Below are 14,506 nucleotides of genomic sequence, written 5' to 3'. Positions count from 1 at the left end.
ATTCCTATCAATATTATGTTTCATAAAAATAGAAAAAAAGATGGCTGATATGAAAATATCAATAAAAATAGAAGCACAAAGTATAAGAAACTCAACCACACTTATCTAAAATATCCACTCATAAAGATTTACTTCTGTCTTTTGATTATGTGTTGGGGAGAGAGAAAGAGTGTGCATAGGAGCACAGAAGCCAGGGGCATTGGATACCTTTGAAGCGGAGGTTGCAGGATGGAAGCTACCCCATGTTAAGTGCTGTGAACTGACCTTAGGTCCTTTGGAAAAGCAGCATATGCTCGTATCCCTGAGCCATTGGTCCAACCAGGACCTCTACTTTAAATACTCTGTAAGTTGAAAGTGAAGAGATAGGTCTGTCAAGATGGCTCAGCAGATAAAGGTAGTTGCTCATGAACCTTGTAAGCTAGATTTTGATTGCTGGGACCCATATGGCAAAAGCAGAGGATGGGCTCCATTAACTTCTCCTGCCGTCCACACATGTGCCATGGTAGTACTGCCTCACCCACCCAGTAAATAAATGTCAAAGAAAAATGCCTTAAAGAGTAAAAAAAAAAAAAAAAAACAATTGATGAAAGAAAAAAAAAAGTATGCGATGCACAGAAAGCACTTGTAAAGGAGGCAGTTTACATTAAGCAGCAACACATGCTTTTATCAATAACAACAAAAACGCTAGGCATGTTTGAAAGAAGATTTTGAGTTTGTGACATATCCAGGCAATAAAGACTTTTGTCCAAATAATAATCATCATCATAATTAGGGTTATAAGAAATGACATAGAAAATAAATTGAATCAAAAGATCATGGACTAGAGAGATATCTCAGTGGGTGTGAGCACTTGTTTTTTTTTCTTCCTTTTGGGCAAAAGGTATGTGTTTGATTCCTACCACCAATATTGGGCAACTGTTTTTAACTTGAGTGCCAGGAGATCCAATACCATTTTAAGTTTGTACACATGGCACCTGCCATCAAAAGCCAGAAAAGGCCACTGCCTTTTTTCTAGTCTGGAGTTTCAAGCATTTGTGAGCTACATAACATGGGCATTGTGAACCAAACTTGGGCCTTCTGGAAAAGCAACCAGAATGTTCTCACAAAGAGAAACAGAATAAGTGATTGTTCTTTGTAAAGACCAACAAAATTGGCTTATTCCCCAACTAGCTTGTAAATTATATAACCTGTTTATTCTGTGTCTGCCACATGGCTAGTTACCTCTCCTCAGTTTCATACATCCAACTTCCACTGAGTTCAAGGGGAATCTCCCACCTCTGACGATCTCCCAGAGTTCCAGTCTCTCTATCAGAACTCCCATCTGCTACTTCCTGCCTTTTGGTACTAGGCCATCATCGTTTTATTGACAGGTGATGCTTCTTCACAGTACACAAGGGATTACCTCTACAGCCTGCTATTTTCTTTATTTTGACAGGGGCCATCTCACAGCTGTGAGGTGACATAACACTGGCTGAGCAGGCTGTGTGGAGTTACACTGTCCTGCTTGTCTGCTTTGATTGCCAGTGCCACAGGCTTATGACTGGAGCTTTGCAATGCATTTTATACAAGTGTACAGTTTTGTTTTTTTGTTGTTGTTTTTTTTTTGGGGGGGGGGGTTGAGTTGCCTTACCCAGGATGATTTTTTTTTAAAATTAGGTATTTATTTCAGTTACATTTCCAATGCTATCCCAAAAGTCCCCCACACGCTCCTCCACCCACTCCCCCACCCACCCACTCCCAATTCTTGGCCCTGGCATTCCCCTGTACTGAGGCATATAAAGTTTGCACGACCAATGGGCCTCTCTTTCCACTGATGGCCGACTAGGCCATCTTCTGATATATATGCAGCTAGAGACACGAGCTCCAGGGGGTAATGATTAGTTCATATTGTTGTTCCACCTATAGGGTTGCAGATCCCTTTAGCTCCTTGGGTACTTTCTCTAGCTCCTCCATTGAGGGCCCTGTGATCCATCCAATAGCTGACTGTGAGCATCCACTTCTGTGTTTGCTAGGCCCCAGCATAGTCTCACAAGAGACAGCTATATCTGTGTTCTTTCAGCAAAATCTTGCTAGTGTATGCAATGGTGTCAGCGTTTGGAAGCTGATTATGGGACGGATCCCCGGATATGGCAGTCTCTAGATGGTCCATCCTTTCCTCTCAGCTCCAAACTTTGTCTCTGTAACTCCTTCCATGGGTGCTTTGTTCCCAATTCTAAGAAGGGGCAAAGTGTCCACTTTGGTCTTTGTTATTCTTGAGTTTCATGTGTTTTGCAAATTGTATCTTATATCTTGGGTATCCTAAGTTTCTGAGCTAATAGCCACTTATCAGTAAGTACATATCAAGTGAGTTCCTTTGTGAATGTGTTACCTCACTCAAGATGATGTCCTCCAGGTCCATCCATTTGCCTAGGAATTTCATAAATTCATTTTTTTTAATAGCTGAGTAGTACTCCATTGTGTAAATGTACTACATTTTCTGTATCCATTCCTCTGTTGAGGGGCATCTGGGTTCTTTCCAGCTTCTGGCTATTATAAGTAAGGCTGCTATGAACATAGTGGAGCATGTGTCCTTCTTACTGTTTGGAACATCTTCTGGATATATGCCCAGGAGAGGTATTGCAGGATCCTCCGGTAGTACTGTCCAATTTTCTGAGGAACAGCCAGACTGATTTCCAGAGTGGTTGTACAAGCTTGCAATCCCACCAGCAGTGGATGAGTGTTCCTCTTTCTCCACATCCTTGCCAGCATCTGCTGTCACCTAAATTTTTGATCTTAGCCATTCTGACTGGTGTGAGGTGGAATCTCAGGGTTGTTTTGATTTGCATTTCCCTGATGATTAAGGATGTTGAACATTTTTTCAGGTGCTTCTCAGCCATTTGGTATTCCTCAGGTGAGAATTCTTTGTTTAGCTCTGAGCCCCATTTTTTAATGGGGTTATATGATTTTCTGGAGTTTGTTTTGATTATTGTCTTAGTTACTGTTCCACTGCTGTGAAGAGACACCATGACCAAGTCAAGCATTTAAGTGGGGACTTGCTTACAATTTATTGGCAGTTTATTATCAGGCAGGTAATATGGCAACACACATAGCACTGGAGCATTTGCTGAGAGCTAAATCCTAATCCAAAGTCAGAGTCAGAGAGACACTTGCTTTGGCATGGGCTTTTAAAGCCCTGAGACCCACCCCTAGTGACACAATTCCTTCAACAAGGCCATACCTTCTTTTTAAATACTATTACTCCTAGTGGAATAAAAGAGATTGGAACTCTGGGAGATCGTCAGAGGTGGGAGATTCCCCTTGAACTCCGAGGAAGTTGGATGCATGAAACTGAGGAGAGGTAACTAGCCATGTGGCAGACACAGAATAAAAAGGTTGTATAAGTTACAAGCTAGTTGGGGAATAAGCCCTTATTTAAGACCAGAAGGCACTGTCCATAAATAGGGCTCCAAGTTGTTATTTGGAAACTGGGGAGTGGGTAGAAAAGCCCAGGATTACAACACATCTCCCAAGATGTGGAGAAAGAATTCTTGTGCAGAGTAGATAGGTAAGCCTGCAAAGTGGCACAGTCTAGGTGGAAAAGAGTATGGAAGTATAGGTATAATACGACCCAACTATTATAGTATAGTCTCACCAAGAATCAAAAGCAGAGTCTGAAAGAAATACTTGTTTATCCATCCATGTTCAGAAATATTTGTTCCAATAGTCAAAAAGTAGAAACAAGCCTAGACATTAAAAGTACAACAAACCAAAATGATATCAGAACAAGTAAAAAAAATAAATAAATAAAAATAAAACAAGAGCACACATGAACCTAACAATGAAATAATCAAGTATGTGAAGCAAAAACAGAAGACTGCAAAGAGAAATAAAAGAATTTTCTACCATAGTTGGAGTCTCTAATTCTTGTATTAAAAATGGATGATTCAAGTAGGCAAAGGTGAGGAAATGAACACCTGCAAATGGATATAGTCCCTTCCTTCTACAGATTATTCAACGCAGAATATTCAGTCTTCTCTAGTTCATAGGAAAGAGTCACCTCTTAGTTTTTTGACATGGGGTCTCTCTTGTAATCCTGCCTCTCCTACAGCTCACTATAGGCTATCCTCAAACTCACAGAGGTCCTCCTGCATCTGCTGGGATGAAAGGTGTGGGCCACCATACCCTGCAAACATTCACTTCTGGGCCATAAACACTCTTATAAATTCAAGAGTAGCAAACAGGCCTGGAAGGTGTAATTCAGTGACTAGCACTCTATACTACAATGCTATTTCATTCATTTGTTTTTGTGGTGCTGGCGATTGACCTGGGAACTTGTGCAGATAGACAAGAGCCCTATATTTTATTTTCCTTTTATATTTCACTGCAGTATTTTTCTTGTAGTTTCTTTAAACTTTTACATAGTCCATATCTATCCTTAACAAATAAATATATCATTGGTACAGAATCTTAATGTCCTTAAAGTAAGGAAATTAAATCTTTTATAGTATTTACACTAAACATTTAATGCATGAAATATTTAGCCACAATGGCCAGAGTGTAAATTAAAACAAAAATAACAACCATGACATTAAATAGTACAAGCAACAATTAAGACTTCACCACAGCAAAAATCTAAACAAAGCAGCAAAAGACAAAGACATGGGCTGGCCCAAAAAACCTCAGTGTGAATGGTTAGCATAGCACCTACCCTTTGATTCTTGGTTATGCTGAAACACCACACTTCCTGAGAAAGCTCCAGGGGAACTGAAGACAAACTTGTGCCATTCCAAAACAGCTCGTCCTGTTTCTAGAGGGCCCTTCTACTATTACTCTGTGACGCTGTTAGCATATTGTGCATTTAAACAGTAATAGCCATTACAGTCACGTAAGTCTGCTTACCTCAAATGACATAAACCAATTCCTTAAGGTACCGTAAGATAAAATACAAGCTTGATTAAAGAAATCAGTATTTTCACACCAGATATACATGAAGTATTTTATCAACTGCACGTACTTCCCCTTCCATACTGTGGATCGGAGTATCCTGAATGCCAGAAAGAACTCTACCACTGAGACATAGCCACAGCCCTATTAACAGCATTTTATTTTAAACAATAAAAAGGTCTGCAATAGATGTATTTTAAATGGATCAGTGTGTGGCTGGAGAAACAGCTCAGTGGTTAGGAGCACTGGCTGTTCTTAAAGAGAATCTGGATATGGGTCCTAGCACCCCAACACAGCAGCTCCCAGCTGCTTGCAATCCCAGTTTCAGAGGATCCAACACTACCTCTTCTAGCCTCTGCAGGCATCCTGCACACTTGAGGTTCACAGATATGCACACAGTCAAAACGATCACACAAAAAAGAAAACAAATATTTAAAAAAGGATCAGTGCATAGTTATGATACCAAGAAACAATGCTGTTGAAGTGCGGCTTAATTATAAATTTCAAGTTTCTATCTCCTTTACCATGTGTAGTTAGACCTCTGTATTTGCCTTCCTACACATGAATCTTTTGCATTTATCTATGGTCTAAGTTTAACAGGACAAATGGAATGGGTGTCAGATACAAAAATGGTATTAAAAAGAGTTGTCTTATTTTACCCTTTTATAGGAGACCGCTAACTTCCTTAAAAAGGCCAGAGTTGGGTGCTGGAAAGATGGCACAGAACACCTGGCTTAGGTCCTCAGCACCCACATAGAGGCTCACAACCATCTACAAACTCCAGTTCAAGGATTCAATGCCCTCTTCTAACCACCATGGACAACAGGCACACACAAAAGAAAAACATTCTTAAACAAAAAATAAATAAATCTTTAAAAAGGTAGTTATGCTGGAGACATGGCTCAGTGGTTAAGATCATTGGCTGCTCTTCCAGAGGTTCTGGATTTGAGTCCTAGAACCCACATTCTGACTCATAAACATTTATAAACTTCAGCTCCAAGGGAATTGATAACTGATAACCAATTCTGGACAGACGGACACACACACACACACAGACAGACAAAACACCCATATATAAAATAGAAAGAAAGAGAGGAGGGAAAAAGCCAAAGTAAGGAAAAAAACAAAAACCAGTAAACAGCTAGTAAGCGTATTCCTAGTAGACTTGGGGAACATTAATTTGACTACTTTCTTGGGATATTTTAAAAAAATAATTCTTGAATAGTTTCAATAAGCAAAGAAAATATACAATAGATTGTGGGGCCGTGAAAGGCAGTCAGTTTTGGTTGAATGAGGCTTGTTCCGGAGACTCAGTAGAAAACTCTACACGGGAAGGAACAGAGTCACATTCCCAGAGACAGGTGCCTGACACCATAGAGCCCCAACTCCATAATTCTGTGACTATCAGTCTCGCTCGGACAAAGCCCCAAGCTCCTGATGTTAAGCTAGACTCCACCCTCACAGTATAGCCAGGTATGCTCCTTCCCACAGCTACCCTGCCAACTACAAGGTAGCCCAGCCCACTATAAAAGGGACTGCTTGGCTCCTCCTCACTCCTTTAAGCTCCCACCTTTCTTATTCTCATCTCCAGCCCTCCTTCTCTTTCCACGTGACCATCGCTGGCCTCTCTCTTTCTACCTTCCCTCTTTCTCCCTGCCTTTATACAATAAAGTTCTAAAACCATAGACTGTCTCTGCTCATCAAGGCCTGCCATGCTTGAACCATGGGATAGGTTTTCCCCTAAAGAGCCATGTTTAACTTCCCACCGGAAGGCCTTCCTGCGCTCCAGCCATGGACCGGACCAAGGACTCTCGCCCATGTGGGGACCACCTAGCAACCCTTCTCTCCCTGATGCCCTCTCCCACTTCAGCCCTAGGGATGACTGAGCCGCCTCTGGGGCCCCCATTTTGTTTTCAGTTCTTCTGGGGTGTCCAGCGGTGTCTGGGATGCCCAGGACTGAGAACTTGTTATCTTTGGCCTTGGGCCCAGAGACCTCAGACTGCCCCTTGTCAACACCCTGGTGGGCTGGGTTCAGTGGCAGCCAGACACCCTAGGGCCGCGTGGAAAGCCTGTAGCAGCCTGCCTGCCCAGTGCACTGGAAACTCTGGCAGGACTCGGGTTTTCTCCCACTCCCTTTATTCCCCCACACTCGGTGCCCAACAATAGCCATTTCTTAATCTTTTCTCAGATCTAAGATTAAAGTTCTATCTAGAAAAAATTAGGGAGTTGACAGAAGTTTATACATTACCCTAGAGGAAAGAAGGGTTTAAGTTATAAAACACAAGCAGAGCCTGGCTTTGACTAAAACATTTTGCTAATAAAGACATTGTTACATATTCATATGGGGTGATACCAAGTCTAACAAAACCCAAGCACAGGTTTGGGTAGCTTCTGAGTAAAATCTAACTTGAACCGTATTCATTTTTAAGCGTGGTATTAATCTACTACCTGTGCCCCTCCCCAGTAAACACTCAGAGAACCCATTTACTAGCCACCTATCATACCATACCATAGAGTAAACCCAGAAAACCAAGCCCTTTCCATGTCATGGTCTCCCTTTCTGTCCAACTTCAAAACCACTCTGTTAAACAAATGAATATAGCTAGGGAGTATTAGGATTAGTTAGTGCCAACTAGTAATATAACAAAATCTCAACATTACGGTGAACCAGCAATACTGCAAGTGTAAAGCAGTTCAAGAGGCAAAGCAGACTGAGGTACAAGGAGTGAATTAGCTGACGATGCTGCACATCAGTAATCCTAGCTATAAGGGACATAGGAGGCAGGAGGATCACTGGATGTTAGCCTGGTCTATATAGGATTTCAGTCCAATTTCTCTAAATGTATCTTCAATGTCTAAAATGTTAAGTATATACATGGAGTTCTTTGAGGAGAAACTAAAAAACTGACCATTTCCTAGACTATCATTGCTTTTCCTAAGTGGGCTCTTGGCAGGCTGGATTTTAAGGCCTCTCTTCTATCCCCTCCAGCTACACATTGCCATAGCTTCAGTCATAGCATTTCTTTGCAATGTATACTGCACTTTTCTTCAGGCTTGCATGTTTTGACAGGGCCCTAGTTTTCAAACTAAGGATGCCCAGAAAACATTGAGGATTCATGCTATTTACAATACATTTTACCTATTATGGTAAGGCATAAGTCAGGCCATGTGTAGAAAAATGGACTTTTGTTAAGTATTCTTGAGTTCAACCTGTTAGCGGGTATCACCTGAAAACTCTTTAATTCTAGTGAGTAAATCATGATTGTGTTTGTTTGTTTACCTACACATTGTAAAGGTTCAACATTACAAGAGTTTGCGAGACTACAACCAAAGCACATAGTTGCAACCCATCCAATCAGGAGCAGATGCTGCTATGCACATGAGTCAATATACCCACCCCTGTCTGCTAAAGTAACTGCTCTTGTCAGAGCTCAGTCATAAGGGACTTCCAGGCCCTTCCTGCCCTGGCTTACCTTACTGTGTGTGAAGGGGGGTGCTGGATACAAGGTGGGGTGGATGAGCGGTCGAGGCAGGTGTGGAACAGTATGCAAGGGTACATGTCCGTGGATGTGGGGGTACAGGTGAAGCGCAGGATGTGTTGGTTTCTCTGGGCTCAGGAACTGATGGCCAGGAGGCAGGGCTCCAGCAGTCATTGCTGATGCTGGTAGCCCAGAAGCTTCTTGTTTACAAACATGGCATTCACAAGTGTTCGGTGTTTGTTCTGCCTAAAAGGACAGAAAAAGAAGTACTTGTATAATGTAGAACAAAGAATGGCATAAATTAAGCTGCAGTCAGTCAGATAATATAGAACGAACACAAAGATACAGACCTGAGATAACCAGAGACCTCACAGGAGAAGGTACAGATGTCAGAGCTGGTAATAAGGAAGGCTGCAGAGGAGAGAGCTGAGCCTCACTTTATATGGGTATTTGCAGAGGCAGCAGCCACTGATCAGGGACCCAAGTGAATAGGAATAAAGGACCCCATAAAGATAATAGAAGGATGAAGCTACAGGAAAAATGGCACCAAAAAAACCAGGACCACTGAGTGGCGTCTGCTGGGGTCCTACTGTTCAATCAACAGCTGCAATGATACCTTCACTATGAAATGTAGACAGGATGCTGGCTGGTCAGAATGACCAGTGATACTTCTTTACCAAAGCAAATGTGAAAGTAAACACAGACGACAAAATAACACTTCAGGCTCTAGAACTCAGCCAAAGCCAAATACTGTGAAGTCTTTATTTTAAGATAGCCAGAACTTCAAAGAAGAACAGGAAGAATCTGAACTTCCTGCCAAGGCCTTTCCTTGTCCTAGTTCTAATGCAGGAAGCAGAATGCAGAACGCATAGAAGTAAAGAAGCCCTGCTCAGTGTCCAGAAGAGCGCCAAAAGGAGTACATATTAGGTATAAGAGGTTGCTATAAAACTGATAACAATTACAGATCTCAGCAAAAAAAAAAAAAAAGAAAAGAAAAGATTAAAATATGAGTTCTATAAGTATGCTTGTTTCTCTACAGTACTAATCTTCAGAAACTGCTGAAATTAACATAATTTACTTTTTATAGAAAACATACACCAAGGAAGAGATCTTTGGGAAAACAGAGAAACATGAAACAGAAGATCCTACCTGCTGAGCTGGGTAGGATGGAGGTGGAGTGTTCACATTACTCTCTTCTGTCTTGGGGTTACCATTTCCTATGGCCTCCTCTTGTTTGGGAGCTCCTGGGGGCTCCCCACTACTCTCACCATCAGCATCTTCATCATCAGCCTCTGAAGAACTACGGCTGGTGCTGCTTACCTGAGGGGACTTAAAATGCAGCATTCTGTAGCTTTCATTTTCAAAACAGTAACATGAATGAAGTGTAAAGACCACCAACCACTTCCTACATTTACTGACACCACAACTCCTCATAAAAAAGCCACACTCATACCTCATCTTTCAGGGCCATGTTTTCCCCACCACCATTCAGTTCGCTGTGGATTCCATTCATGTTGGCTACCACATTGGTATCATCGTAGTTGGTCAACGGATAAATGTCAGCAAACTTAGCTGACAATGGTGCGACGTCTTCATCATCACTACAACTGAGGCAAGCAGAGACGGTCACCATGAGGCCCTTCGATTGGGGAGGACAGTGAGGAGCACCCCCCACCGAACACGACATCTCCTCTAAGGTCATGGGTCTGCTCACGAAGAGTGTTCAGTGTCACTCACACTACTTAACACCTCTTAGTCACCTGAACACAAAAAAAAGCCTGGATGAGTAACATCTGTGACATGGAGGATGGGAAAGAATGTCCCACAATAGAAATTCTGAGGAGACCACAAAAACTTAAGACGAATTGGTATTATACTTTCATTTGGCCCGAAAAGTCCTGAAGTAAAAATGCCATGCCCAAGAAAATATAATTTTTATTAAAATGTTAAGATACAGGGAGCAACTTCAGGTCTTTAGTGTTTGATTTTACAGACACCAAATTGTCAGAAAATATCCAGCAGACCAAACTCCAAGTGTTATGTAACAACACATTAATTATGTTTGCTCCACTCAAGTCAGTTATTAACAATCAATGTCATCAATGTAAGGAGAAAATGACATGTTTGCTAAAAAAAATGAAAACCAAAACTTAAAGCAAAACTTCTGGATTTAGCCCGTAGAGACCACTTTAAAATGTGACTTCCTAATATATAAGAACTGACATGCCCAACCCAGTACTACCTAAAACTTGTACCAATCTGTCTCTATCCCAGTATACAATGATATCCGGAACATAAAAATCCTAGGTAAAAACCCTCTTAGGTTTGACTCCTAAGAAAAGGCCCAGTATTACTAAGTCATTGTGCTCTTTTTGTTTTGTTTGTTTTGTTGAGGGGTCTTTTGACATAGCCCTGGTTGTCTTAGAACTCACTATGTAGATCAGGCATTGAACTCACAGAAATCCACCTGCCCTGCCTCCTGAGTCTTTGACGCACTATACAAAAACCTTGAGCTCACCAACAGAAGAAATAAGCACCCACCAGGAAGGGAGTGTGTGTGCTGGCCAGCACAGCATTCCTGCAGTGTTATCACTGCCATAGTGTTTACCAATGGGGAAACTGATTCTGAAATGAAGTGACCAACTCATACCTGGCACACATGACAGCTGGAGGCCTCTCCACTCCAGAAAGACCCAGAGTGCACTGCACTGCACTGACTAAAATGATGCTGCCATTTCATCTGTTTAGAAAACAGCACCATGAACGACAATGCACACTAAGGGTCACATAGATTTTCAAGTCACAGAGGTTGACTACTTGGAAGACACTAACCACAAGTTGTTGGGGCCTAGACATGAGCTGCCCAGACCAACAGTGGGCAGTTCCACCCAGGCAGAAGGCTCCTATAGCCCAAGTGCCACTACTGATAACACATCAGAGCTTACAACTGATATTGGCAGTTATGACAGTGAGTGAGACAGTGCGATACATTTGCATTTATCTAACTTCAATTTTCAATGGATTCATCTGTCTGGTAAACTTCCATATGCCTCAGTTAGAAGCTACAATAGCTAGGAGACAAAACTCCTTAAAATGCCTAAGGCCTGAGAGCAGAAGCAGCAGAACTCTGCCGAATGAAGAGTCAACCATGGACTTCAACCCAAGGCCTTTAGAATTATTTTAGATTTGGAGTTGGGGAAAAGACTCAGTGGTAAAATAGTTGTTCAGCATGTATGAATCCCTGAATTCTATCCCCAGTACCATAAAAATTGAGACCTGAAAGACTAGGAATAACTCTGAAAGAGGAAAACCTAAGCAGCACCATGACAAATCCAACTGAAATGTGTGATGAGCATCTCTATTGTTGGAAGACTCTGAGGATCAAGTGCAGCCAGATACAGTCAGCAATCCCTCATGAGCACCTACAAAGGACTAGTGATGGTTGCATATTCAACTGACTTCACTTAAGAAACAGAATACAGGGGGAGACTGGAAGGGACGGGGCAACATTTGGATGAAGGGGGGAGGGGAAGAGAAACTTCACACAGCCCAATGTGGTGGAATATGCACTCAGAAGACAGAGACAGGTGGATCTCTAGTTTGAGGTTAGTCTAGTCTACAGAGTGAGTTCTAGGACAGCCAGAATAACTTAGAAAAATCCTGTCTTGAAAAAAACAAACAAAAAGGAAGAGAAAAAAAGAGGAAGGAAGGAAGGAAGGAAGGAAGGAAGGAAGGAAGGAAGGAAGGAAGGAAGGAAGGAAGGAAGGAAGGAGAGAAAAAAAGAAGGTAAGGAAAGGACAGGAAAGGAAGAAAAAAAGTTATACACATGTGCAAATTAGTGTATGAAGCCTCTGCAAGCAACAGGGTCACAACTGAGTTTTCAGCCCCTTTGCTAATATGAAATGCACTTCTTTATAATGTGGGAGTACAGAAAACACAAACTTTCAATTGCTTGCTAAAGTGATCTGAATTCTTAGCAAGACATGGAACGAGCATGACTCTGGGCTGACAATGAAGAGGATGAACAGCCACTGGCCACCTCAGACAGACTGAGAAGATGAGACCAGAACTGCGGAGACATTTCCCTGCATACCAACTGGCAATTATAAATTTACTGAATTTTTTTTTTCAGGTAATAAAACAGCATCAGTTTGGGTTTACAAATTTCATGATTCAACAGGTGCTTAACACACTGAAAAGTTTTGTTTTGTTTTGTTTTTTAATAAAAAGCACTGCAATGGTGATTGTATTTAGACTGATGTCTAGATTTCTCATCATTGGATAAATTTCTGAAACTATTATAAAGTCACAACTTACAAAGTTGGTGCAGAGCCATTGTCTGTGAGGATGAGTCTAGGATGTTGCTGAATTGTGATGGGAGAGCTGGAACCTGACCCTGAGCTTGCTGATGACACACTAGGTGGGCGCATCTCAGACAGATAGTCGGGAGCAGAATCCACTTGGAGTGGTAGCTGGTGAATGTGGATGTCATCAGTGACCGGGGTGTCCATGATACCACAAGTAAGGATGTGTGAGAGGCTGCAGTCATCACAAGCACATCTGATCAAGAATTAAGGACAGTTACCAAGAAAGCCAACTCTGAAGGTTGGGTTCAAACCTCTGCTTGTATTAGTGCAGGGTGAAGGCCAGTAGCACCCAGGCAGCCCAGCTCACCTTCGCCTGTAGTTGCAGTTGGGACAGTCAGGCATGCTCAACCGAGATGACAACATGTGCCTCCTGGTATCTGTGAAGTTGTTCTCTCCAGTAACCACTTTCTTATTAGTCAACTAGAGGAAATTTACCAAACAATGGCTTAAATTTACAAGACACTTTCTCCATTTTAACTTTTAACAGTAACCATTTACAAACCCAGAGGCCCACATTTTGTAGAAGGACAAAACAAAAACAAGGGAGTAGCCCTGGAATCTGCAGGGCAGGGAACCCACTTGGTGTTCTGGTCTTGGCCAGATACACACCTCGTGCATTTTTGCAGATAACCAGAAGGTAGGTCTGCTCTGGATGCTCAGTACTTGCTAGACACTTCTCTACTGGAGAAGATTGGACCTGAGAGCTATCTAGGAAGTAACACCTAAACTCAACTGACAAATAAGCAGTCGGATTCCAAAGGGAGAAGGGTATACCAAAACCCAACTGAGCCTATTGGCACACCCAGGCAAAGGGGCCTCCGACTCATCCCACTGGTGGGCGGGAGCTCAACTTCAATCTGATGCAATTGGCTAACTGGCACCAACAAAAAGTTCAGGGAATATGGGTCCTTGTACCAGTTCTCACAATTCCTACCAAGATTATTCTTTTCAATATACAAAAACGAAAGACTACATATGGCAAGTATATGCAATCAGTTTATCTGAAAGTTAAAATCACTATGTTTAATGACTTTTATACTGGCAGGAGATGCCAATGGTCTTCATTGGTATTCTGTAACAAAGAGAATGCCTAGATACTAAGGTGACACTTGTTCTGTACAGTCATTTACATGCCTCTCCTGTCAATCTTACCTGTTCTTCAATTAATCTCCTTTGTTTAAAAATCTCCCAGTCTTCTGTTAACATGCGCTGTTTGGTTTTCATTGTCATCTAGAAAGGAGATATAAAAACACACATAGAAACAAACAAACCAAAAACCTTCGTAGTAACTACACAGAACACTCATGGGCTAGAGAGATGGCTCAGTAATTAAGAGCACTGACTGCTCTTCCAGAGGTCCTGAGTTCAATTCCCAGCAACCACATGATGGCTCACAACCATCTGGAATGGGAGCCCTCTTTTGGTGTGTCTGAAGAGAGCTACAGTGTACTCATATACATAAAATAAATCTTTAAAAGCAAAAAAAAAAAAAGAACACTCTCAAGGAAGATTCTTTTAAATGATAAAATCAAAACAGGAGTGCAATACAAAACAATGAACTATATACAAAACAATGAGCTATCACATTTCAGCCTTCGGCCTGACACTTTATCTTCAGTACTCTCCTCATGTGGAAAACCTCAAGAGCTCCAGAGCTTGGAGATCAGGGTACATTCTTTGCAGAAGGAAGTAAATGCTTGCCACAACCTGTTTGAGGACTCCACCCATGTGCAAGAC

The 14,506-nt window shown here is 41.8% G+C and overlaps 1 protein-coding gene across 1 annotated transcript in view; it reads right to left on the bottom strand.

The window, feature by feature from the left end:
- The window catches only part of Fam193a (family with sequence homology 193, member A), a 116,526-nt gene that overhangs the window by 33,149 nt on the left and 68,871 nt on the right, over positions 1–14,506 (bottom strand). The window contains exons 8-13 of the mRNA NM_001243123.1: positions 13,922–13,999; positions 13,077–13,189; positions 12,720–12,962; positions 9,856–10,009; positions 9,552–9,731; positions 8,397–8,648 (exon numbers count right to left, since the gene is read on the bottom strand). Of these exons, the coding sequence (NP_001230052.1) occupies positions 8,397–8,648; positions 9,552–9,731; positions 9,856–10,009; positions 12,720–12,962; positions 13,077–13,189; positions 13,922–13,999 (1,020 nt within the window). The remainder of the gene's footprint in view (positions 1–8,396; positions 8,649–9,551; positions 9,732–9,855; positions 10,010–12,719; positions 12,963–13,076; positions 13,190–13,921; positions 14,000–14,506) is intronic.

The sequence above is a fragment of the Mus musculus genome, chromosome 5 (genome assembly GCF_000001635.26).
Source record: "Mus musculus strain C57BL/6J chromosome 5, GRCm38.p6 C57BL/6J".
In the NCBI taxonomy this organism is placed as follows: domain Eukaryota; kingdom Metazoa; phylum Chordata; class Mammalia; order Rodentia; family Muridae; genus Mus; species Mus musculus.
The sequence above is the reverse complement of the archived record's forward strand: the minus strand, read 5'-3'. Positions and strand labels throughout refer to the sequence as shown.